Source organism: Halichoerus grypus, chromosome 1 (genome assembly GCF_964656455.1).
Source record: "Halichoerus grypus chromosome 1, mHalGry1.hap1.1, whole genome shotgun sequence".
In the NCBI taxonomy this organism is placed as follows: Eukaryota; Metazoa; Chordata; class Mammalia; order Carnivora; family Phocidae; genus Halichoerus; species Halichoerus grypus.
The window spans coordinates 128,928,014-128,952,311 of NC_135712.1; the positions used below are offsets into that span (position 1 = coordinate 128,928,014).

The following is a 24,298-nucleotide window of genomic DNA, read 5'->3' on the forward strand; positions in this document are numbered from 1 at the left end:
CAGGCACTGCAGCGCATGCTGCTTTGGGGTCCATGTTCCTGTAACCAGGAGGTTCTCCGTCCTGCAGGCTATAGCAGAACAAACTGCACAAACTGGGGGCCACAGTATGTTCTGTAGGTAGTCCACTCCTTAAAGTCTCGAAGTGCTTTACAAATAGCCCACAGAGATAGGGTTGTCTGCAAGGCCAAATGTATACCTATACAATCTAGAATAAGAACAGGTGACTTTTTTTTTTTTTCCAAGCACTAGAGAGAGAAAAATTTTCCACCTGGTTATGGATTATGTGATTACCTGTTTCCTTATATACAGAGTTACTGAACGTAACTGTGCTGTTTCACAATCACACTGTCCTGTGTCCTGTGTCCTCAGGAAGGGGAGGCACAAGGCTAAATTGGAGAAGATGGAAACAGAAAAAGAATGATTCAGGAAGGTGAGAGGGAGGTCAGAGGATTCATTCATTCATTCATTCATTCAACAAATATTGACTCAGTTCCTACTGTGCCCAGGCAAAGACCTAGGAGTTGGGGATTCAGCGTGAATCAAATGTACAAAATTTCTTGCCCCCAGGTACCTACATTCTAGTGGCAGTCTCAAGATAGACAAAAAGCATATACAATAGAAGTCCGGGGGTATTCAGTATAAGGCAGAATAATGGAGAGATATAATTAACCAAGAGGGCTTCCGTGAAGGGTGGTAAGAGGTAAAGAAATGAAGGAGGTAAGGAAAAGTTTTGAAATTAGGTCTCAAGGACAGATTCATGAAAGAGTTGGAGGTAATTCTGACCCTAAGGGATGGAAATACCAACACGAGCCCCTGTTCACTAAGCATCTATTATACTAGTACACATGTTATTTTTGTAAAGCCTCACAGCAACTCCATGAGGTAGGTGCTACTATCTCCGTGTTACAGAAGAAGAAACAGGGGCTGATAGGGCAGTTTAGGTCACCTGCCCAAGGCCACAGAGCTAGAACACAAAGTTGGCCACATACCCCCAAAGCCTGGGTTCTTTACACCACACTAGCCAGCGCCAGGTCCAAACACCTCAGGGAAGGAGGAGGAAGGCGAGGGCAACTGCTCCGGCCCAGGGCTCAGAGTGGGCACGAACATGGCCCATCACGGGCCAGAGTCCTCAGAGGGAAACAGAATGAGCTGAGCTTCGGTGGTAGACACAGGCAGATTCTGGCAGCCTGGAATGGCAGAAGGTCACTTCCAAATGTGCATGACTGGACAATGACCCGGCTGGGGGATATTTTATAGGGGCATTCCACCTCCTGCTCATGCTGGGAATTGCTAGCAGGGACAGTTTGCCTTGTGTTCTCCCTGGCCTAACAGCCAGTTCCCAAATACCTGCTCTTCTTTCCTCTTGTAAAGCCATGCTCCCACCCCTTCATGTCCAAGTGCTCCCAGTTCTCCCAAGTTCAAATGTTTCCTTTCCATGAAGAGTTTGCCAGAAGGAATGTGTTCCCCCCACCACCCTGGAGCTTCCCTAGTGTGTTCTTTGATTTTCATTCTTGGCAGTGTGAGTGGTGGCAAGAGCTATGGTTTAAAGTCAGACAGTAGCTGGTTCAAATCCTGGCTCCACCACTCACTGTGGAGAAACTCTTCAGGAGTTTAAAAGAGGTAACATTCTCTGATGTTATCTCTATGAAGTGTAAGTGATTAACCCTGAGTTTCCTTGGGCTAGGAATAGCCGTATCTCAGGACTCATCTCTTTCCCTTCAGGACTCCTGACTAGGGCCCTCCGTGAAAGCCTGATAGCAGCCAAGTGGGAATCAGGAACACTTCATCTGTACTTTTTTTTAAGTAGGCACCACACCCAGTGTGGAGCCCAATGTGGGGCTCGAACTTGTGACCCCGAGATCAAGACCTGAGCTGAGATCAAGAATTGGAAGCTCAACCAACTGAGCCACCCAGGTGCCCCAGGAACACTTTATTAATTGTGGTAACCAACCAAGACAGAGTCTGGCAAAGGCTGAGTTGGAAGATGTTGGCTAGGCTGGCAAGCCACAGAAGATTGCCTGTTTCTTCCCCAGAAGAATGAAGATGCCAGCCCTTCTTTGGGCTTCTTCTTGCCTCCCCTCGCAGGAACAAGAATAAGGAAGATGGGACAGAGGCCAGACCTGGGTGAGCAGCCCCTAGGAAGCCCCTGACCCCATGTATAGGAAAAAGACAGGTGGTTCCACCATAAAGCTGATCTTCAAGGCAGAGGGACCCTGCCCATGGGCAAAACGGCTCAATGCATGTCTGGGTTCTGAATAATCAGACCCATAACTCCTTTCCTTCTGGAGGGCATGGGGACATAAACTTGGAAGGGGGTGGCCCAGAGTGGAAGTGTGGGGAGAGAGGTCTCCTCTTCAACAGTATGGATTTGATATACCACTTGTAAAGTATCTTATACAATGCCTCGCCACATAATAGGGGCAATCTAAACTATTCAGAAATAAGAACACTTATATGTGTAAGTATATATGCAAATGTAAATGTAGCTCTGGTCTACACATTTAATCTTGCAATATGTTACTTAGCTATATTTTATTTCTGAGTAAATTATTAACTACTTGAGCACAAGGCTCATGACTGCTTCATCCCTTTATCCCTCTAAGTGTCAACTCAGATACACAGCTGGTCTTCAAAGTGTTGAACAAGTTAATGAATTGGTTTGCATGGTACACATAAACTGCACTGCAGCATATCCAAAACCTTAAGAGTAATTCCAGCTGGATCAAGATTCCCTTTGTCATGTCTTGGAACAGACTTGCCTCTTGCCAAGGGAACCACAAGTTTGCAGCTGCAGAGGGCTTAGCTTTGAATGAAATGACACATGTAAGGCAGCTTACACATGGTCTGGCCTTTAAATGTGAGCCTCCAGAGGCCCCTCTCTGAATCGGTGGCTTTGTGAGTGCCTTGGCTCCCACCTGCCTCCCACAGGCTCTCTCTTTGATGTTCCAGACGCCTCCCGTGTCAGTAATACCACCTGGCCTGGAACTGGACAACCCACTCTGCCCAGGTCTGGCTTCAGGAAATAAATGTCATCAACCCCTAAAAATAGTCTTCAGACAGGGAGATGTTGATCTTCTCTCGATTACAGTCTGTGGTTTTCCACACGCTGCCTAGAAAACACATGAACCTAGGGTATTTGTTTGCTAGGGCTGCTGTAACATTACCACCACAGACTGGGGAGCTTCAGCAACAGATGTATTTTCTCACAGATCTGGAGGCTAGAAGTCCATAAACACCTGGACAGGAGAAAAATGGGCCAAGTCTTCTTTCTTGGATGCCTAAAACTAAAAACTTATGAATCTGGAGTAAACAGGTCTAACTTTAGCATGCACCAGATCACCCAGAGGGTTTGTCAACATACGGATTTTTGTTTCTGACTCAGAATGTCTTGGAAGTTGGGTGGAGATTTGCACTTCCTATATTTCAAGGTGCTGTGTCTGCTGGTCCATGAACCACACTTTAAGAACCACTGGTCTAAGGGTTCAGTCAGCAAAATGAGTGTATCCACAGTGATTGAATTATTGGGGCATAATTATCTAGATGCCCATTTCAGCAGGGAATTTTGGACAAATTTATAACTTCCCTAGAGAATTCTAATTTGTAGCCGTGTTCTTCTGGTCTCGTCTTCTCCACGTTCCTCCCTGCCCTTTAAACAGCACATCCACCCTAAAAACATATGTAACCATATTTTCAGATTCCAGTTTGTAATTTTATTTCACTTTATTGGTGCAGAAATTCTCTGGAAGAGGCCTGTGGTTTGCAAATTCAAAGATATATTTTGAATTGAAGACAAGTTAAAAATACATCTCATTACTTTCTTTTTTGTCTTTCATATACACCCCAAATTTCTTTTACAATTCCTCCCTTACATATCAGCTTGAAGTCCATTTTTAAAACAGAACAGTTCTTGAATTAGGAACTCTACAAACTCAAGGCAACTGATAAGTGATAGCATCCAATATGCAAATGACCTTCTAAAGTAATTTTCCATTTTTATTTTTGCCCTATTTCAGTCAGTCTGGGAGATTCCTGGAAAGAACATCTGCTAAAAACACTTCCATCTATATTAGTAGTTGGCTCCATTAATAGCCAATTTGTTCTACTTTTCTCTGGATCATCCTCAACCCTATTTGCCTAAGCTGAGTCACACTGTCAAAGAAAACTGTAATGGTTTATATCCAAATAGCTCAAACTTGTTAGTCCCAGTGTACAATTATAAACACAGTGAGAGAAAAAGGAAAAAGAAAACAACAATAATATATTCCCAGAAATTGGTAACGTTTCTATAATGAAGCAACAGAAAGAGAAATTAAGAAAACAACTCCATTTACAATTGCACCAAAAAGAATAAACTTAACCAAAGAGAGGAATGACCTGTACTCTGAAAACAATGAAACACTGATGAAAGAAACTGAAGATGACACAAACAAATGGAAAGATATTCCATGCTCATGGATTGGGAGAATTAGTATTGTTAAAAGGTCTATACTACTCAAAGCAATCCACAGACTCAATGCAAACCCTATCAAAATACCAACAGCATTTTTCGCAGAACTAGAATAATACTAAAATTTGTATGGAACCACAAAAGACCCTGGATAACCAAAGCAATCTTGAGAAGGAAGAACAAAACTGGAGGTATCACAATTCCAAATTTCAAGATATACTACAAAGCTGCAGTAATCAAAACAGTATGGTACTTGTACAAAAACAGAAACATAGATCAATGGAACAGATAGAGAGCCCAGAAATAAACCCACGATTATATGGTCAAATCAATCTATGACAAAGGAGGCAAGAATATACAATGGGGGAAAGACAGTCACTTCAACAAATGGTTCTAGGAAAACCAGACAACAACAAGCAAAAGAATGAAATGGGACCACTTTCTTACACCACACACAAAAATGAGCTCAAAATGGATTGAAGACCTAAACGTGAGACCTAAAACCATAAAAATTCTAGAAGAGAGCACAGCAGTAATTTCTCTGATACCAGCCATATATACTATTGTTTTTGTTGGTGATCTTTCTCTCTCTCTCTCTCGCTCTCTCTCTCTCCAGCCAGCAGTCTATTTTTATTTAGAATGGAATATGGCTTTTAAAAAATAATGTATGTAAAGTGTTTACTATGCAATGGTTTAAAGGAAGGATCAAGATGTATTAAAAGAGATAGTGAGAAGCAATTTTCAAAGACCCCTAAGCCAAAGTCTCTGGTGAGCCCTTTTTCTCCCATGTCTGCTGGGTCTTATGAAAACTATCTCCTGTTCTGTTGAGTACCATGTTGCCAGGAATTTGAGTAGTCTCAACTGCACCTGGTCAAGCACATTGCCATGTGTTATTATTGCTGAGGAGCTAGATTTATCCCTTATGTGGCTGTCACCCATAGCCCTGATTCCTTCTCTATCCTTGAAACAGCCCCCCTCATGCTCTCTTGCAATTTGAGAGACTTGCATCCTCTTTGTTATCAATCCCATGGAGTCAAATCGCAGCCCAAAGTTGGTCTAGGGGCCCCATTAGCTCTTCCAGGGTGGAAACTTTGTCTCATGACTTCTCAGATAAGCAATCTAGAGGCTCACATCTTGCCACATACAGGGTTGACAAAGTGAATGGCACATGGTAGGGACTCAATGGATGTTGAATTAAATAGACACTTTGTGATCTATTTCTTTATCACTTCATCATTGTTGTTGCTTATAGTTTTGCCACTGTTCTTTAGGTCATGCTGACTTTTTTTTCTAAATTTTAAGTCAAGCATTTTGTAAGATAATCAAAATGGAAAATTCCAGAAGTTCTCATTTCAAATCATAGGCCCATTTGTTCTCTTTCAAACATTTTCTATTTTAAAATTGTCCCTTCAAGATAAAACCACACAATATGTGACTTTGGAAAAGTCACTTGATTTCCCTGAGCCTGTTTCCTTATCATAGGAATAATAATCAACACTCCTTTCAAAAGGATGTTGTGAGGATGAAATAAAATTATGTGTATGAAAGCTCTTAAGGGTTATACACACCTTATCATTGCCATTACCTTAAGTCCAGATCACAACAATACTGACATGCAACACGAATAGCTACCTAAAACAGAACAGCCTCACTGTTGGACCTTTCTTTAAAAGGTTATACTGCTATATTTAGAGCTTAGCCATTTTCTCCTCCATATTTTTTTTTTCTTGTTTCCCACAGCCCTCCATTCCTTGAGTCAGTGGCATTTATCTCCTCAGGGGGTGGGTAGGTCAGCCCAGTATGGGGAATCCCTGGGCAGAAGGGGGGCCTGGATCCCCAGAGTGTGGACCTCAAGGAGAAGCCATGTCCAACACAGCATCTGGTGGTAGCATTACAATGTCTGAGGGAGAAGTCCAGGCCGAGGGGCCTGAGAAGGGCCTGTGGAGGCCTGGACATCCCAGCATAGTGTGGAGAATGCATCCAGAAACTCCTCAGGTCCCCAGAGGGATGTGGAAAGGACTGAGCAGATGACAGAAGAGCCCCAGCAGTTTGCAAAAAGTGGATGCAATTTGCAGATGAGCAGCGTCTGTGGCTAAAACCCAAGGCAGATGAAGCCTCAAGATGGGGAACTGCCATGAGGAGAGAGGACAGCTGAGGAAGCTGGCCTCCAAAGACTGCCCTCCATGAAACCACACCTCCTGACAGTTATGGCCCTGTGTAATCCCTCTCCCACATTGTATGTAGGTTGGCCCTGTCACTCACTTTAACCAAGAGAATAATGCAGAAGTAACACTGACAGTTCCAGGCCAAAGTCTTAAGAAAACCTGGTAGCTTTTACTCATACCCTGGTGGAAGTTGGCTGCTATGTGAAAAGCCCAGGTATCCTGCTGGAGAGAGAACCCCTGGAGGGGAAGACACTGCTTGTGCAGACAGACCACATGGAGGAGTGCCAAGGTTCTAGGGCTGTCCTAGACCAACCAACTTAGGACTGTCAGGAACAAACCTGTAGTCTGACACAGTCAGGTTTATGGACTCATGGCAGTGAAACAGGCCACAGTCCAGAGGAACTGTGGGGCAACTCACCAAAGGTAGAGTTAGCATAGGATTCAGGGGAGGGGTGGTGTTTAGGTGGACTATAAATGAAGCTGAGTGTTTTGTTCATTTTTGAATTGAAAAATCATTTTATTAAATTGAGGTCATTGAGGAAACTCAGTGTAAGGTGACATTAAAAACCAACGATTCTCACGCAAAGCACTTGTAGACTATATATGCATTATATGAAGAGGGATGAGGGGGCTCAAGGAGGATGAGTTGGGTGCAGAGGACAAAAGATGGGGGTGTATGAGAGAGTTTCAGTATTCCAGCCCAGTTACAAATTGAAACATTGGAGATCTGCTAAGGAGCCGGGCAATGGGATTATGATGATACTGTGCCTGGCTGGCCCAGGAAGTGCCAAAGGATTCAAAGCCATATATAACATTCCAGTTCTTTCAATGGTTATCTTTTAGAAAAATTGGGATGCCATATTTCACAGACCATAAATTTGCATACCATAAAATTCACCACTTAAGAATAGCAAATAAATGATTTTAGTATTGAATCAAAAGTTCGATAGGCTCAAAGCAAAGCAGGCTTTGTGTAAAGGACTCGACATCAGATCTGGACTATGAAGTAGACCCCAAGGTCCTATTTCCTGGAATGCTATAAAGTTATGATAGATGGAGAAATCTGTGTCCAGAAACTCTGCATCGGCATTGCAAACCAAGGCTGTTTGGGCATGCCATGCTTACTGATAAACGTTTTTGATAATCTATGATTTTAGAAAACAAAGTTTCTCATGAGTAAGAAAGATGGATGTTTGGCATTTCCAGTTGCATTGTGTCCTTGGATAAAATATTTCCTTCTGTTAACTTTGCATCTGGCTTTATCCACATCTCTTATTCTAACTTGACGAATGGCTAGGCAGATTTTTACATTCTTAGCCTGAGCTAATTTTTACTTTCTCAGAGCAAAAAATGCAACTCAGAAATTCCAGCCCAGTGGGGCCTCTAGAGGACCCGGTTCCAGCTGCCATTTGATGGCAACTGCAAGAAAGACTGTTAGTGAAGTAAGGAGAATCAGCTGAGCCTCGCCAACCTGCAAAGCTGCAAGAGAGAAGGTCTTGTATTTAGCCACTAAGTTTGGGAATGGTTTGTTACACATAGATTACTGAACCAGTCATGCTTGAAGCAGACCTCTCCTGTGATGGCAGGGTAAGGACTCCACCCCACCCCCGGCCCCCAAATGAGATCATCCTCAGGGAAGAAGGAAACGGGAGAGGAATGAACCTAAGGTAGATGAAGCACTTAGAAGAGACGGAGTATTACCCTCTGGTGAGAAGTCAGAGAGCGGCTACCCCTGGGGAATGGAGGGTTGACTCTGGGTTGCTGGACATGCTATATATCTTGATCTGGCAGCAGCTACACGGATGCATAACTACGTAAGAATTCATCAAGTTGTACAATTATGATAACAAGCAGAAGTGGAGCTCATGGGACGCCTGGGGGGCTCAGTCGGTTAAGCCTCTGCCTTTGGCTCAGGTCATGATCCCAGGGTCCAGGGATCGAGCCCCACATCGGGCTCCCTGCTCAGCAGGAAGCCTGCTTCTCCCTCTGCCTGCCCCTCCCCCTGCTTGTGCACATGTGCGCGCACTCTCTCTCTCAAATAAATAAATAAAATCTTAAAAAAAATGGAGTTCAGGGAGAAGAACCATGAGAGACAATGGACTCTGAAAAACAAACTGAGGGTTCTAGAGGGGAGGGGGTTGGGAGGATGGGTTAGCCTGGTGATGGGTATTGAGGAGGGCACGTTCTGCATGGAGCACTGGGTGTTATGCACAAACAATGAATCATGGAACACTATATCTAAAACTAATGATGTAATGTATGGAGATTAACATAACAATAAAAAAATTTAAAAAAAAATGGAGTTCAGTGGCTGATTTCTATCATAGAGTAATAAAGTTATCCAGTTCTGTGAAATATATACTTGTCACATACTAATAGATGAAAATAAGACATTATGACAGATGCATGAAGTAAACAAATATTTATGTAGGAAAAAAGTAAAATTATGAATTTAAACATGGACTGACCTAGATGTCAAAGAGGAACCTGATTGTGAACAGAGAATTTAAGAATATAAAACTACAAAATTGCTGGAATATTCACTCAGAATTCCTATCTTATGAATTAAATTAGAAGTAGACTGTACCTCTTCAAGCTCACGTCCCTGGAATCAGAGATGGGAGGAAGTTTTGAAACCCTCTTTCGCTGGTTCTCAAGCTGGGCTGCACACTAGGATCACCTGGGGAACTTTAAATGATGCCTGGATCCCACCCTAGAAATTCTGATGTAATTTGGCTAGATTGTGGCCTGGGATTCAAGATTTTTAAGATCCCCAGGTGATTTCCGTGTGCTGCCAGGATTGAGAACCACTGGTCAGTTTCAACCACTCTTTTCGCAAATGAGAACAGAGGCCCAATACTGACAAATTGTTTGCAAAATATCCATTAATTGGCTGAAGCCAATTTTCTCTGATGTGCCTTAATAGGAGGGAGCTGTGGCATGGATAATACCAAACAGTGAATAATCTAAAAATAATTTCTATTTGGTTTGGGAAAGCAGCACATGACTTCCCAGCCACCGACTGGTCTGGCTAATTCAGTTTGACTCAAATGAATGTGCCTTCTCCTGAGGTTACACTGACAGCCCAGGCCTGTGCTGAGGTATGGAAGGAAAGCAGTCAAACTCAATATTGACCATGGTCAGTTCCCCAGCTGTCCAAAGCACACGATAACTCCACAGACGAGGGGACTTCTCTTACCAGAAGATTCCACAGAGGGACAAAACTAGCTTTTTCCTGACCCTTTGTTCTGTGAGCATTGGGCACCTGAAGCATGAAGAGGGAGTGAAGGGAGAGGGGCTGACAGCTGTCAAGGAGCATTTTTGTGCCAGGTTTTGTGCGATGCATTCCTATAAACAGAATTTGCTCCAGAAAACTCTATGAGTTAGGTATTCTATTATCCCCATTATAGAGATGAGGAAAACGAGACTTAGATTGTATAACCCCCAAAGCAGAACTAGGATGGAACCTCGGGCTTATCATACTCTGTCCAAGAGGGACAGTTGAGGCCTCAAGCTGAAAAGCAAGTTGCAGGGGCGCCTGGGTGGCTCAGTCGTTAAGCGTCTGCCTTCAGCTCAGGTCATGATCCCAGGCTCCTGGGATGGAGTCCCCCATCGTGCTCCCTGCTCAGCAGGAAGTCTGCTTCTCCCTCTCTCACTCCCCCTGCTTGTGTTCCCTCTCTCGCTGTGTTTCTCTCTGTCAAAGAAATAAATAAAATCTGGGGTGCCTGAGTGGCTCAGTCGTTAAGCGTCTGCCTTCGGCTCAGGTCATGATCCCAGGGTCCTGGGATCGAGCCCCGCATCGGGCTCCCTGCTCAGCAGGGATTCTGCTCCCTCTCCCACTCCCCCTGCTTGTGTTCCCTCTCTCGCTATGTCTCTCTCTGTCAAATAAATAAAATCTTTAAAAAAAAATAAAAAATAAAAAAAAAATAAATAAAATCTTTAAAAAAAAAAACAAGTTGCAGATGGACTTGGATCTGATCCTTGGATTTTAAGCCCTGCTGAACAAACTTTGTCTCCCCATTTTTCAGCCCAAACAGTCTAAAGGCAGCAGCAGAGACCTCCAGAAGTACCTGTGGCAGCCGTGAGGAGCCAATGGCCAAGATGCCCAGCTGCTGCTCTCTGAAATCCATCCCTGATCCGAGCCAAGCCCACATCTTCCAGGTACCGTGTTGCCCCTCTCCAATGTCTGTGCCCAGTAGGGTACGAAGGGGGCCTGTTCCTGGGAGACCTGGGACAGTGACAGAAGCTTTGCCACATCTTCCTCAGACTGCGGGCATCGGGGATGCTTGCACCCAACGTTCCCTCTTCCTCCCTCCCTTCCCAGGGTCAGGTCTGCAGGGCAGTCTGATGGTTCTCCCAGCCTTTTCCTGTTCCTTCCCTGTTTTCTCTCACAAGGGTGGTCCCCTGAATAAAACCTTCGGGGTGTTTAATCCCATGCAAAGCCCCACCCCACTGGCAACCCCAACCCATATACACATCACTGTGTGGGGAAAGAAGGTCAACCTCTGCTGACTCTTCTTGGGAACGTGGTCTGAGATTGTGAAGGTGAAGACTACAGAGGAACAGGTTTCTCAGTATGTTTGCCCTTGTCATTGGTCTTGGTGCCATGAAGGAAGACAGCCTAGGTGACAAATGATTGACTAGCACCTCAACTAGCCCTAATTCATTTGCCAAGGAGTTACCTTTTATTGCAGGTGTCCACAAGCACAAGGACCAACTGGGAAAGGCTGGGGATTCTTTTCCGACTTTACACTCTTCGGGGAAGACATTCAAACCCTGCAGCCTCAGTAACTCCTAGGGAGATTTTCTTGTCATCTTTTGCCCCTCCTAAAAGAAGAAAGCAGATAAACCATATATATGCTGATTCTAAAACACCTAGAACAAAAGTGGTGCATACCCACAGTCACCAGTATCATTTAGCATTGTTCTGGAAGTACCAACAAAGGCCACCAGATAAAAGAAAGGAAGAAGAGGTGTTTCTTTTTTAAATTAATTATTTTTTAAGTTTGTGTTTTAATTCCAGTTAAGTGTTATATTAGTTTCAGGTGTACCATATAGTGATTTAACAATTCCATAAAACACCCGGTGCTCATTATGACAAGTTCCCTCCTTAATGCCTATCCCCTATTTCACCCATCTGACCCCCCCTTCCCCTGTGGTAACCTTCAGTTAGTTCTCTATGAAAGGAAGAAGAGGTTTAAGAGAATTCATTAAGGTATAAATTAATACACAAAATATGCGAACAATAGCGCACTATAAATATAGCAGAAGAACTTATAATAGCACAAAACAGATTAATGTCTAGGAAAAAATTTAACAAAAATTAGCAGGGCTAATATCACGAAAACTTTAAAACTCCACTGAGGAACAACAACAATAAAAAAACACTTTCAAAAATTCAAAGATACTTTAGCATTAAATAGAAACAATACTTTAAAATTCAATTCTCCAAATACCATATGAACAAATATTTCATATTTCATTTGACTCCACTCTGTATTAACTGTGTCTTTTTGTTTTCTGTAATTCTGAGGCTCCTGGAGGGACTGCCCCTCCCAGGTTAGCTAACTCCTAGAGAGAACAAACAAAACTCTCCTTTCATATGCAAACCAACTGTTCAGGAGCCCACATTTCCACCCACCCCCTTTATCACAGTCTGTATGAGCTCTCACACTCCCCTATCCTCCTTCCCTAATCAACCCAGAGCCAGCACCAGATAACCAGGCCTGCCCCTACACTCCAGAGCCCTTGGAAATTATTAAAACTGGCCAATCCTAAACCTGTTTACCATGCCTCACCTCTTTCTTCCGGAGGAGACAACAATAAAAGTTTCAGCCCGCTAGTTCCCTTTCTCTCTATGCCTGAGACTGACCTCAGTGTCTTCTTCTGTGGCCCTGCGTGGTGTGGCATTCTCCTCTCAGGAACTGTAAGAAACTATCTTCTCAAGACAATTGTCTCCTGATCTATTGGCCTTATTGAACCTCAACTTTTTCTATTAGTACACTGTATTTTAAAGCACACTTTTTTTTTTTGTGCTAGTGAAGTTAATATGCAAAAATAATCAAATGAAGAAAACCATGAAAATTCTGAAAAATGGTAACATAGGGCAGTGGGGAGGGAGCTGGAGTGACTGGTGAAGGGTGGGGAGGCAGGGATAGCACGGTGTTGTGAAATGGTTTTATGAACGTAGTGGGTATAAATTTCAGTTCAAAGCACTCAAGTGTGAAAGAAATATTTATTTTTAGTAATTCAACTCAATTTTATCCTCTATTTTGCCAGGGTGGAAACTAACTCAGTGACGTCAGGCCTCAAGGTCTCCAACCACCCTCTCTCCCACACAGTTGGAACCAGGGCACCGCTCTAAGAACTGTTGGGCTTATCCAATATCCAGGTATCAGGGGTGGGCTTCTGATCCTTGGTAGCTCATGTAGCCACTGTGCATTCTGGTTGGGAGGCTGTTTGCTGCAGTTTGTGATATAAACCCCCCCTGGGTCACCTCCTCTCAGAGAAAGTATCTCATATTGCTATATGCCATGTGGAAGTGGATGCTTCAGGAGTGAACTCACAGAGGAGCCTGTCCAACAGGAGCAAGAGGACACAGGCCCTGAAAGAGGAGGGGTGGGTGACATCTGGGTACACACTCAGTTGAGTGGGGGAGGGCAATGGGAATTTACCATGAACATTCTGAGTAATGACAGAGGTGCACATGGGGCAGGGAGGAAGGGCATTTTCATGGAAGAGATGTCTTTTGAGCTAGACCTTGAATGATATTGCTAATTTCACATGGCAAAAATCGGTGGGTGTACACAGTGTGAGCAAAACTCAGGCTAAGGTGAAACCGGATCTGATTTCCTGAGCCCACCTTCCTCAGTGGGGGGAGGGGGCAATTCCCAGGAACATGCTGGGACCAGGGCATGAGCCACATGGCTGTAGATTAACCATTCCACAAACCACAGGTCATTCTAGTGACCACTGATACAAAGAACAAAATTGTGGATAATGCCATCCCTGTGGAGATTTCCAGGCCTGAGTCAAAATTTCGAGTGTTTCCTTCATACTTGAAACTGGAGATCCAGGGGTTTCTGGGTGTGCCTTTCTCTACTCCCTAACTGGAGTAAACATTCAATCCGGATTTACCATGGGTTCACTGACTGGCTAGCCTCTCTCCTAGAAAAGGCCTTGGAAGGGAGGGAAGATCTAAGATAACGCAGTGAAAACCAGTGGTGTCGACAGCACTGCTTGTCAGATCTGAACCCAAGCAATGTATACTTTTATTTGCACCTTATCTATGGGAGGAATTAATAGGATCTTCAATTTCCTTTATCTACATTACACCATTATTCAGATTAGCAGCAGCAAATGCAACCAGAAATCAACAGATGATTCAGACTTCTTCTGTAACCTTTTACTTTTCAGTCAGCAGAGTCCGTTTTATCAGGGTTTCTCGGTCATATTTCCCAACCGGAATTTAACTCGTTTCCAACTTTCTTAATACGTTCATTTGAAATGCTATCCCAATCACTCTAAGTTCATTTGTTTCAGTCATATGGCACTTCTTCATAGGAATGCACCGCTTCCCCATTGCCTAGTGAAGTGTCCTGCAAATAGTAAAGGAAGAAAAACATTGTTGGATTCCGTATTTTCATTTTCCTTTGGTGAGCAACAGTCCTACTATTTCTTTGTAACAGAGTTGAGACTTTTTTTCCTAAGGAAAATAGACTCACTTCACATAATAAGCTGAACTACTTCAAAGGCACAAGTGTTAAATAACCATAGAAAATATCCACTGAGCTATTTTCCAACTGAGCCCCATGTCAGGCTCCCTGCACAGTGGAGATCCTGCTTCTCCCTCTCCCTCTGCTGCTCCCCCTTCTTGTGCTCTCTTTCTTTCTCTGTCAAATAGATAAATAAAATCTTCTAAAAAAAGATTCTCATTCAACTATTAAGTGAACCACTGCAGAGCAGGTGGCTGTATAAAGACCTAAAATTGGGGGCACCTAGCTGGCTCAGTTGGAAGAGCATGTGACTCTTGATCTCGGGGTCATGAGTTCAAGCCCCATGTTGGGTGTAGAGGTTACTTAAATAAATAAACTTTAAAAAAAAGGGGGGGGAAGTAAAAGCAGAAGGGCAGAGGGAGGAGAGAAGCAGACTCCCCACTGAGCCCAGAGCCCAACGCAGGGCTTGATCTCACGACCCTGAGATCACGACCTGAGCAGAAACCAAGAGTCAGATGTTCAACCAACTGAGCCACCCAGGTGCCCCTAAGTGTTAATTATTAAACTAGGGAGTACAAAAATGTTTTATCAAAGTAAGTTTGACTATCAACCAATAGATTCATCTTAGAGGGGCTTCTTCAACACCTTATCCTTCTAAGGGAAAATTCTTTTTTTTTTAAAGATTTAATTAATTAATTAAATTTATTTGAGAGAGAGCACACACATGCAGAGGGGCAGAGGGAGAGAGAGAGAGAGGGACAAGCAGACTCCCCACTGAGCACAGAGCCTGCCGTGGGCTTGATCCCAAGACCCTGAGATCATGCGTGATCTGACCTAACGTCAGACACTTAACTGACTGAGCCACCCAGGTGCCCCAGGGAAAACTGTTAAAAGGAGACTAATTTCAAGATTACTTTTACAAAATAAGCAGTCAATGGACAGTGTCAATCTGGTCTTCATATGCTCAGACTGACCTCTGCCAGATAGTCTACTAACATGTTAACATTTTTTTTCCCTCTTGAACTAAATATGGCTAGGGAGCAAGCATTTTCCCCAAGTTCTATTTGGTAGTTAGATTTATATAGTTCAATTCATGAATATTCATCAAAGCTTCCACACTACTTTTACAGCAGAATCCTGTATTGCACTTGGCCACCAGAGGCAACCGTCCATGGGCAGAGTAGGACACTGATGAGGTTTATAAGATCTACCCACTCTCAACACTCCTTTTGATATGCTCTATGCTTTTATGAGCCGAGGCTCTCTAGCATGTATCTCAGAAGTACAGAAGAGTATCTGCTGCCGGGGCAGCTGGGTGGCTCAGTTGGTTAAGTGCCTGCCTTCAGCTCCAGTCGTGACCCCAGGGTCCTGGGGTTGAGCCCCATGTCAGGCTCCCTGCTCAGTGGAGAGCCTGCTTCTCCCTCTCCCTCTGCTGTTCCCCCCTGCTTGTGCTCTCTCTGTCAAATAGATAAATAAAATCTTAAAAAAAAAAAAAAGAGTATCTGCTGCCTGGGCCCAATTTCAGGGGCTCACTGCATAAAACCGCAGCTCCCTGCAAGTATCTTCTGGACTGACGTCTCAAAGCTGGAGTCTACTCTGTAGAAGTCACTTATGCCCCTAAGTAGCCAATGGAGACAAGTTTGATGTGTATGGTGCAAACCTGCTGAACTTTAAGAAAAAGTCCTGTGTTCCAATTCATATAAAATTGCAGGTAATAAGCAAGAATGACCCTGAAAATAAATACTTTTCCATTTCTAATATTCTTTTAAAATAATGTCTCTTTCTGATAACAAAAATTACATAATTACTTTTAAAATTTTGTAAAAGAAGGAAAAAATAGAAGAAATAAAAATTACCTATAATTCCATCACCAAGTTATATTAAAATTTTGGTTTTGTTGTCCCCATCTTTTTTTTTCTGTGTATGTATGTGTGCAAGAGTATAGTTGTATACCGTGACTTGTATCCATCCATTTTGTAGCTTGTCTTTTTCACTAGTATTATACTGTGATTATTCCTCCATTTACAAATACTCTTTAACACAATTTTTATTTTATCAGGTCAACAGATCATAATATATGTAACCAATGTCGTCTTATTAAACACTGGCATTGTTTCTAAACTATGCTGAATGGCCTTGTATATAAATATTTGACCAACTATTTTATTATGTCTTTAGGACACACTCTCTAAATAGGCTCACTGGGTCAACAGTTAGGGCATATGAACATTTTTAAGATTCCAAATACAAGCACTGCTAGAATTACTCTCTGAAAATGTACCAAGTTCAACTTCCACCATAGCATAGCAGTGTCATCTTCATTTTACCCTCACCCTCACTGAGAATTATAATTTTAAAAGTGCTTTGCCAAGTGGATAAGCAAAACTACGGGTTTTCAGTTTAACTTACATATTCACACTTATTCATACTCCTTTCTATTTATTTATACTCATTTTACTGCATTTTTTCAGTTAATTATACATTCATGCCCTTTGCTAATTTTTCTACTAGTTCATTAATATTTTTCTTATTTGTAAGAGTTCTTTAAATATTAAGGCTGTTGACTCTGTTGATCTCAATGTGGTACATACAAACTAAAGTCTGCTAATCCAAAGATACCCTGAATTATTAGTTCAGGTATGGTATGACTCCTCCTTTGGCTCAGTAAGTTCTTTCCAGAAAAACAAAACAAACAAAACCCCAATTCATAAAGTATAGAACAAGTCCACTAAATACTGGGGAGTCTAAGGTACAAAGTGATCAACAGAGAAACTATGAAGTAGAAATAGCCTATGTACTCCAACTTACTGAACATACCTCTACACTGGAAAATCCTGGAGAATATTTTCCTCAGACGTTTTTTAAAAAACATGTGACTTTGGGGCACCTGGGTGGCTCAGTTGATTAAACATCCAACTCTTCATTTTAGCTCAAGTCATGATCTCAGGGTCTTGAGATCAAGCCCTGCCTGGGGCTCTGTGCTCAGAGAGGAGTCTGCTTGAGATTCTCTCTCTCCCTCTGCCCTTCCCCCTGCTCGCCCATGTATGCTCTCTCTCAATCTCTCTCTCTCTCAAATAAATAAGTCTTTATTTTTAAAAATGTGATTTTGGGGCACCTAGGTGGCTCAGTCAGTTAAGTGTCTGCCTTTGGCTCAGGTCATGATCTCAGGGTCCTGGAATTGAGCACCCTGTCGGGCTCCCTGCTCATCGGGAAGTCTGCTTCTCCCTCTCCCTTTGCCCCACCCCCTGCTTGTGCTGTCTCTCTAATAAATAAAATCTTTAAAAAAAATTAAAAAAATGTGACTTTAAGAATGGATTTATGTAAAAGAATACTGATGTGTAACTCAGCAGTTAGGCAGTTACAATGCTATTATTTAATAAAACCCACTTCCACCTTTCATCTGTAAATGGGTTATATCTGTGGTAGAATACTTGTAACTTTTTCTGTTTTTAGTCAATTCCTTTACTATGAAATGTCATTTAGAAATGTTTTTTATTTTTCTTTGTACAATAATTTTTAACATTTTATTAATTTTGCTGTGGAAAACAAAATTCCATCTTACAAGAAAGAGAAACTCCTCAAGACCAAACCCTGGCATCTTTATTTATATATTAGAGCGGGTCAGCCAGTGAAAATCCTAGAAAAAGAAAAGACAACAAACATTCATTAAAAAGAATTAATTGCCTCAAATTATATCCTCACTGTTTTCCTTGTTCTAAAATCTAAAAGTCCCATTATATATCCACATTTAGGTTTGTCTTTGGTCTTGTGCTCTTCCCAAAAGGAAGCTAAAAATTCATAGTGAACCTTGCTGTCTTGTCCTACAAAACAACTATGAACAGTAATCAGGGCACAAACACTAGAATCTGGAAGAACCAGAAGTAAATTCAAAAGAAGAAAGGAGATGAAGGAAGGCCAAAGAGGGCAAGCTCCCAAATCTAAGAACCTGGGTAGGAAGAGCAGTGCACAGAAGCCTTCCCCAGGACTAATACCATCCTACACATGTGGCTGGGACATGGTGACTGCAGAGAATTAGGTCCTCTCTATATTGTAATAGGAAGCAGCCAGCCTACCCTACACTGTGAATCAACAACACATGACAGATGGACACACAGACAATGAAAAATGAACAGCTTGGAAACTATAATATGTGTGGAATTCACTGAAATGAGGACAAATAATGTTGAAATGATAGATTCAAGAACTATAAGGATAATCCTTATGGAGTTATAACAGAGGAGACAAGAACTTGTATTTCTCCAGCGATACCTCCCCAAATTCATAGAGAACTTGGAGAATAGATCATTAGAAGCAGATCATTAGAAATGTGAATTCACTAGCAGAGAGGGGACAATTCATTAGGGCTTTTCTGTGACTAACATGGTCTCAAGACTGTCTATTTTGTGTGTGTGTTCTGAATATAGCTGTTAAATCCATCTGTTCTAATGTGTCATCTAAGGCAATGTTTCCTTATTGATTTTGTGTCTGGATGATCTACCCATTGATGTAAGTGGTGTATTAAAATCCCCTATTTTAATCCACTATTATTGTAGTGCTATTTCTCCCTTTAGGTCTGTTAATATTTACTTTATATATTTAGGTGCTCCCATGTTGTGTGCATAAATATTTACAAATGTCATACCTTCTTTTTGGATTAACCCCTTAATCACTCTGCAGTGTCCTTGTCTCTTATTACAATATTTGTTTTAAAGTCTATTTTGTCTGATATAAATATTAGCTATTCCAGCTTTCTTTTGGTTTCCATGTGCACGGAATATCTTTTTCCATCCCTTCACTTTCAGACTGCGTGTCCTTACATCTGAGCTGAGTCTCCTGTAGATAGCATATAGATGGGTGTTGTTTTCTTATTCATTCAGCCACTCTTGATTGGAGCATTTAGTCTACTTACAGTAAGGGAATTACAGATAAATATGTACTTATTGCCATTTTGTTAATTGTTTTCTGGCTGTTTTGTAGTTCTGTTCTGTTCCTTTCACCAAAGTCTCTGATACCTGGTTTTTGTTTTGTTTTTTTTTAAGATTTATTTATTTATTTGAAAGAGAGAGAGAGTACACACGAGCAGGGGCAGGGGCAGAGAGAGAGAGAAGCAGATTCCCTGTTGAGCATGTAGCCCTACACTGGACTTGATCTCAGGACCCTCAGATCATAACCTGAGCCGAAATCAAGAGTCTGACGCTTAACCAACTGAGCCACCTAGGTGCCCCTCTGATATGTTTCTATAGAAAAAGAATTTTTGTAGAGTTTTATATATTTTATAGTTTCCAAATTAGTTAATTTACATTTAACTGATTGTCCAGGCATCCATTTGCCTACTGGTCTACTACCTTATTCAAAAAAGGAAAAGAGGGGTGCCTGGGTGGCTCAGTCGGTTAAGCATCGGCCTTCAGCTCAGGTCATGATCTCAGGATCCTGTGATCAAGGCCCACATTGGGCTCCCTGCTCAGCGGGGAGTCTGCCTCCTCCTCTCCCTCTGCCCCTCTTCCCTGCTCATGTTCTCTCTCTCTCTCAAATAAATAAATAAAATCTTAAAAAAAAGAAAATAAACAAAAAAGAAAAAGATCTTGCAGCATATATATGTATAAAGAACCAAGACAGAAACATCTTGAAAAAATGATCTGCTCTGAAAACAGTGACTGATACACAAGGTGTAAGCATGGAAGACAGGTATAGAAGAGAGGGCAAGTGGCAGGACCAGGATCAGAGCATAAAATTTAGTATGAAAAGCAACTTAATCTGGGATGGGAGAGGATCATGCTACACATCTTGTCATTTATTTTACTGCTATAATCTATACTGTAGTTTTGCTATGGAGGCCAAAGTAACCAATTTTGAATGTAACTGCACATATCTTCCTATTATGGTCTCACCCTCCCACTGGGCTTCCTTTACCTTCTGCCTCTAGCCACTCTGGCCTTCTTTCAGTTGCTCAGACTTGCCATGCTCCTTGCCGTCAGTCTTCCTTAGCCTCTTTGCTTGAGACTGTCCCTACTTTTCTTTCAGATCTCAGCTTAAGCACAAGTTCCTCTGAGAAGATTTCCCCTGGGACCCCAAAATAAATCAGCTTCCTTGGTAGTATATTTGTTCAGAACTGGGTGGCTTCCTTCAGAGCAACTGCCTCACTTTGTTGTGATGCATTCAGTTGTGAATGCATCACAACCCTCTCCCCTACTGGTCTCTAAGCTCCATTAGGTGAGGGCTGAGTTCAGGTTTGCTCATCAGCTATTCTTAGCAAGTAACACAACACACCTAACACATATCTCAACAAATACTTATTGAAAAAACACAAGAAAGTGCCAAACTCAGAAATGGTTTAGAAAGAACTCTGTGAACACAGTGTTCTATTTGCTAGATACTTCTGGGGATAGGATGGAAGATGCATTTCTGATTTCTGCTTAGCAACTGAATTTACCTGGGTCTTCCGTGCGGCTTGCGGCTCAATCATGATATTGATAAGAGAAGGTTTAGTTGTGTCTGCCAAGCTCTGCTTCAGTGATTTTTGGAGTTCTTCTGGTGTTTGTACAAAATACCCTTTGCCTCCAAACGCAGTCATAACCTGCTCATAATGTGAGTTTGGTAGAAGACAGAATGGAGGAGCCCTAAAAAATTCATAAGTCAATAGAAAAAAAAAGTCATTTTCTGAAATAATTTATGGAAAAATTTAGGCTGAACTCAAAGGCATACTTTTATGTCCAACACTTAAACAAATATGCCAGTACACTAAACTTTCCATATATATATATATATTTTTAAAGATTATCTATTTTGGGGGGGCGAGGGAGAAGGAGAGAGAGAATCCTCAAGCAGACTCCCTGCTGAGCACAGAGCCTGTTGTGGGGCTCAATCCCAGGACCCCGAGATCATGACCTGAGCCAAAATTAGAGTCAGACGTCCAATTGACTGAGCCACCCAGGTGCCCCTAAACTTTCCATATATTTTTTATTGTCTATATAGCAATGTCCAATAGGACTTTTTGTGATGATAGAAATGTTTTATATTTGTATCTGTGCTACCCAATATAGTAACCACTAGCAACCTGTTGCTGTGAGCACTTGAAATGTGACTAGTTAAAATAAGGAACTGACTTTTTAATTTAATTTAATAACCACACATGGCTACTGGCTACTATATTGAACAGTGCAAGCTATGCCATCAACTACCATGAACCCAAAATAAAAAGAAGAAAAAAGGAATGGTTATTGCAAAATATAGCAAATAACAGCAAAATGAGAACTGAAGTTAGTGAAGCATAAGCAAACATACACCCTGCTCCACCCCAGACTGAGCAAATTCACGACTCGTAGCATGGCCAGCTAAATACTGTCTCACTTTGACTCTGCCATCAGATAATCAAGAGTTTGTTAAGTAATAAAGAGAAGGAAGACCTCTGGATCATAAAGAATATGTTAACATTCATTTCTTCCATGGTGTAATAGGAATAGAAGGACTGGGAGCATTTTGCAACAAGCCCTTTCATTAAAGCTCAGACATCAAACTTAATTGTCCCAAGTCTTCAGTGGCCCCCTGATCATAAATTATTTATTGAAGCACCCTATCATGCACTGGGTGTTACATGTAAGTGATGAATCACTAAATTCTACTCCTGAAACCAATATTACACTATGTTAACTAACTAGAATTTAAATAAAAATTTGGAAAAAAAAAAAAAGAAAATGGAAAAAAAATGAAGCACCCCATTATGAATGGTTGTACAAAGGGGAGTCATGCAGATAGGGTTCCTACTCTTTAGAGGGGCTGACAATATAAGTAAACAATACTCACATGACAGAAGCACATTTCAATACAGCAGACTCTTTAAGGAGAGATTAAAATAGATGAGAGAAATTAAATACACATTGTTCTGGGTTACTTACACTGCAGTAGCATCTCCAAATTTTAACATTTCCTTCCAAGAATCTGCATCAAAACCTTGGTAAATTCCATTATTATTCACCACCAAAAGTACAATGGGCAAGTTGTACCTAAAATTGAAAGCAAAATATCAAGGAAATCATTCTTCATTCTAAAGCAGTTTCTTTTCTTCAGGTTGAAATTTTAACTTATAAATGGATAGTTTTCCATAAGCTTGTTTTATAATATTAGGGTAATACTAAAAATTAAGTATTTGTTATCCTAATAAGGAATATCAAGTCGTTAACGGAAACATGGAGTCGCAGAAAGGATGTAAGATTAGAGGTCGGCACACTTGGTTCTGCCACTATGCACCTGTGGACCTCACAGAGCTTTTCTGAACTTGGTTTTCATAGATCCAGGTGTTAATAAGAATGACACCTTCCACATTTAATATTCTCTGAAGCACCACTTCTGGTGGTGCCTAGTAGTACTATTTGGAAAGTATCTTTCTATTTACTGAGCTTCTCATAGATAACTAGCACTTGCTAGATGCTGTGGGAGATATATAAGTGACTAGCATACATTCTCTTCTCTCAAACCACTTCACCCAAAATTAGAAAAACATTATATGGTGTAATAAGCAGAGAAAAAGAGAATATTTAATAATGTGCTAAATGGTATTATAAAGACAAAAAAAGATGATTAAACTTCATTAATGACTGACAAAAGAACATGGGGTTTATTTTCTACAGACCTAATTTCTGAGACCAGGTGTAAAAATAAAACTAAAATGCATACTGTTACATAACAGGATTGTGGTAACTACTATTGATTGTGGTCAATACAGACACTCTAACAAGTATATACTTTCCCTCTGATCTTTAAAGTGTTATATGCCAAAGCTCTGAAAGCCCCCAAAACATGATTTACAAACAAGCTCTAACCAGAGTCCTGGCTAAGAATACAGAATGATTTTACCACAGTTTGAATAACTAGGGAGAAAAAATATATACTTATATAGTAGGATCTATAGCTCATGAGTTTCTCCATGAATCCTCACAACTAGAAACAGAATCAACAGCTCACACTGAGTGAGCAGTCATCTCGAGCTTTATCTAGATTACCTCATTTGTTCCTCGCAACTGTCCTCTAAGGTAGGAACTATTACTATTCCTCTCTCTATTTCGGAGGAGACTAAAGCTTAGTAAAGGAACTTAACCTGCATCACCCGCATCACCTGGCTCTGATGTGGTCAAGCCAGTATTTAAATTCAGGCCATGTGACCCAGAGGCTGTACTCTTAACCACAAAGCTCTGCTGTCTCCCTGCAGAAAACAAGCTTTTCTCAGACCAGAACTTTTTGCAGTGATCTCAAAACCACTCGTCACAGTTTTGCAGGTTTGGGCATGTAGTAAAGGGTCATGAACACACTAACCTGGATGAGAAAGATGCTGGGGTTATTTCATACCAGTATTCTCAGGACGCAGCACAGAGCTATGTACAAGGGCCCTTGGCACATGGTGAACACCTGGTAAGCACTGTTAAGCGAGTGAGTCTTTATGTGTAATTTTTTATATTTTGGAGAAAGAAATGCTGTTTTACCTGCAGACGGTTTCCACCTCCATGCCAGAAAACCCAAATGCACTGTCTCCCTCCACACAGATGACACGTTGCCCTGGGTTTCTATCTTTAGCCACTATAGCAGCTGCAATGGCAAATCCCAAACCAACTCCCATTGTTCCAAAAGTACCAGCATCAAGCCTGTTGGGGAACAAAGCTAAAATGAAACCCTCTGGGGCATGCTGATGGTGGGGTTGGCACAAATCGAGTCATATTTGTGTGTAAAATAAAGAACAATAAAAACATTCTCTGTCTTTAATATAAAGTTTTTAGATTATGAGGAACCAATTAGTCAAGGATAAGCAGAATGGGTGGAAAAAGTCTCTCATGATTGCTTGAAAGACTACGAATATACTAAGTATACAAATTATCACATGATCATGAAGACATATCAAGCATAAAAACTCTACCAAATCTTACCTAAGAATACTTTCATGAAATATGTCCTTATACACTGAATATGTGTAATTCTCAAATGTT

The 24,298-nt window shown here is 41.5% G+C and overlaps 1 protein-coding gene across 5 annotated transcripts in view; it reads right to left on the bottom strand.

Moving 5' to 3' along the window:
- Positions 1–13,833: 13,833 nt before the first annotated feature.
- The window catches only part of HACL1 (2-hydroxyacyl-CoA lyase 1), a 35,863-nt gene continuing 25,398 nt past the window's right edge, over positions 13,834–24,298 (bottom strand). For 4 of the 5 annotated variants that reach the window (XM_078071989.1, XM_078072002.1, XM_078072006.1 and 1 more), the window contains 4 exons: positions 23,801–23,959; positions 22,220–22,327; positions 20,758–20,944; positions 13,834–14,210 (listed from right to left, as the gene is read on the bottom strand). In XM_078071989.1, the coding sequence (XP_077928115.1) occupies positions 14,151–14,210; positions 20,758–20,944; positions 22,220–22,327; positions 23,801–23,959 (514 nt within the window). In that variant the 3' untranslated portion in view covers positions 13,834–14,150. Of the gene's footprint in view, positions 14,211–17,889; positions 17,965–20,757; positions 20,945–22,219; positions 22,328–23,800; positions 23,960–24,298 lie in introns of all 5 variants that reach the window. The other variant, XM_036092520.2, reaches the window with a different exon arrangement.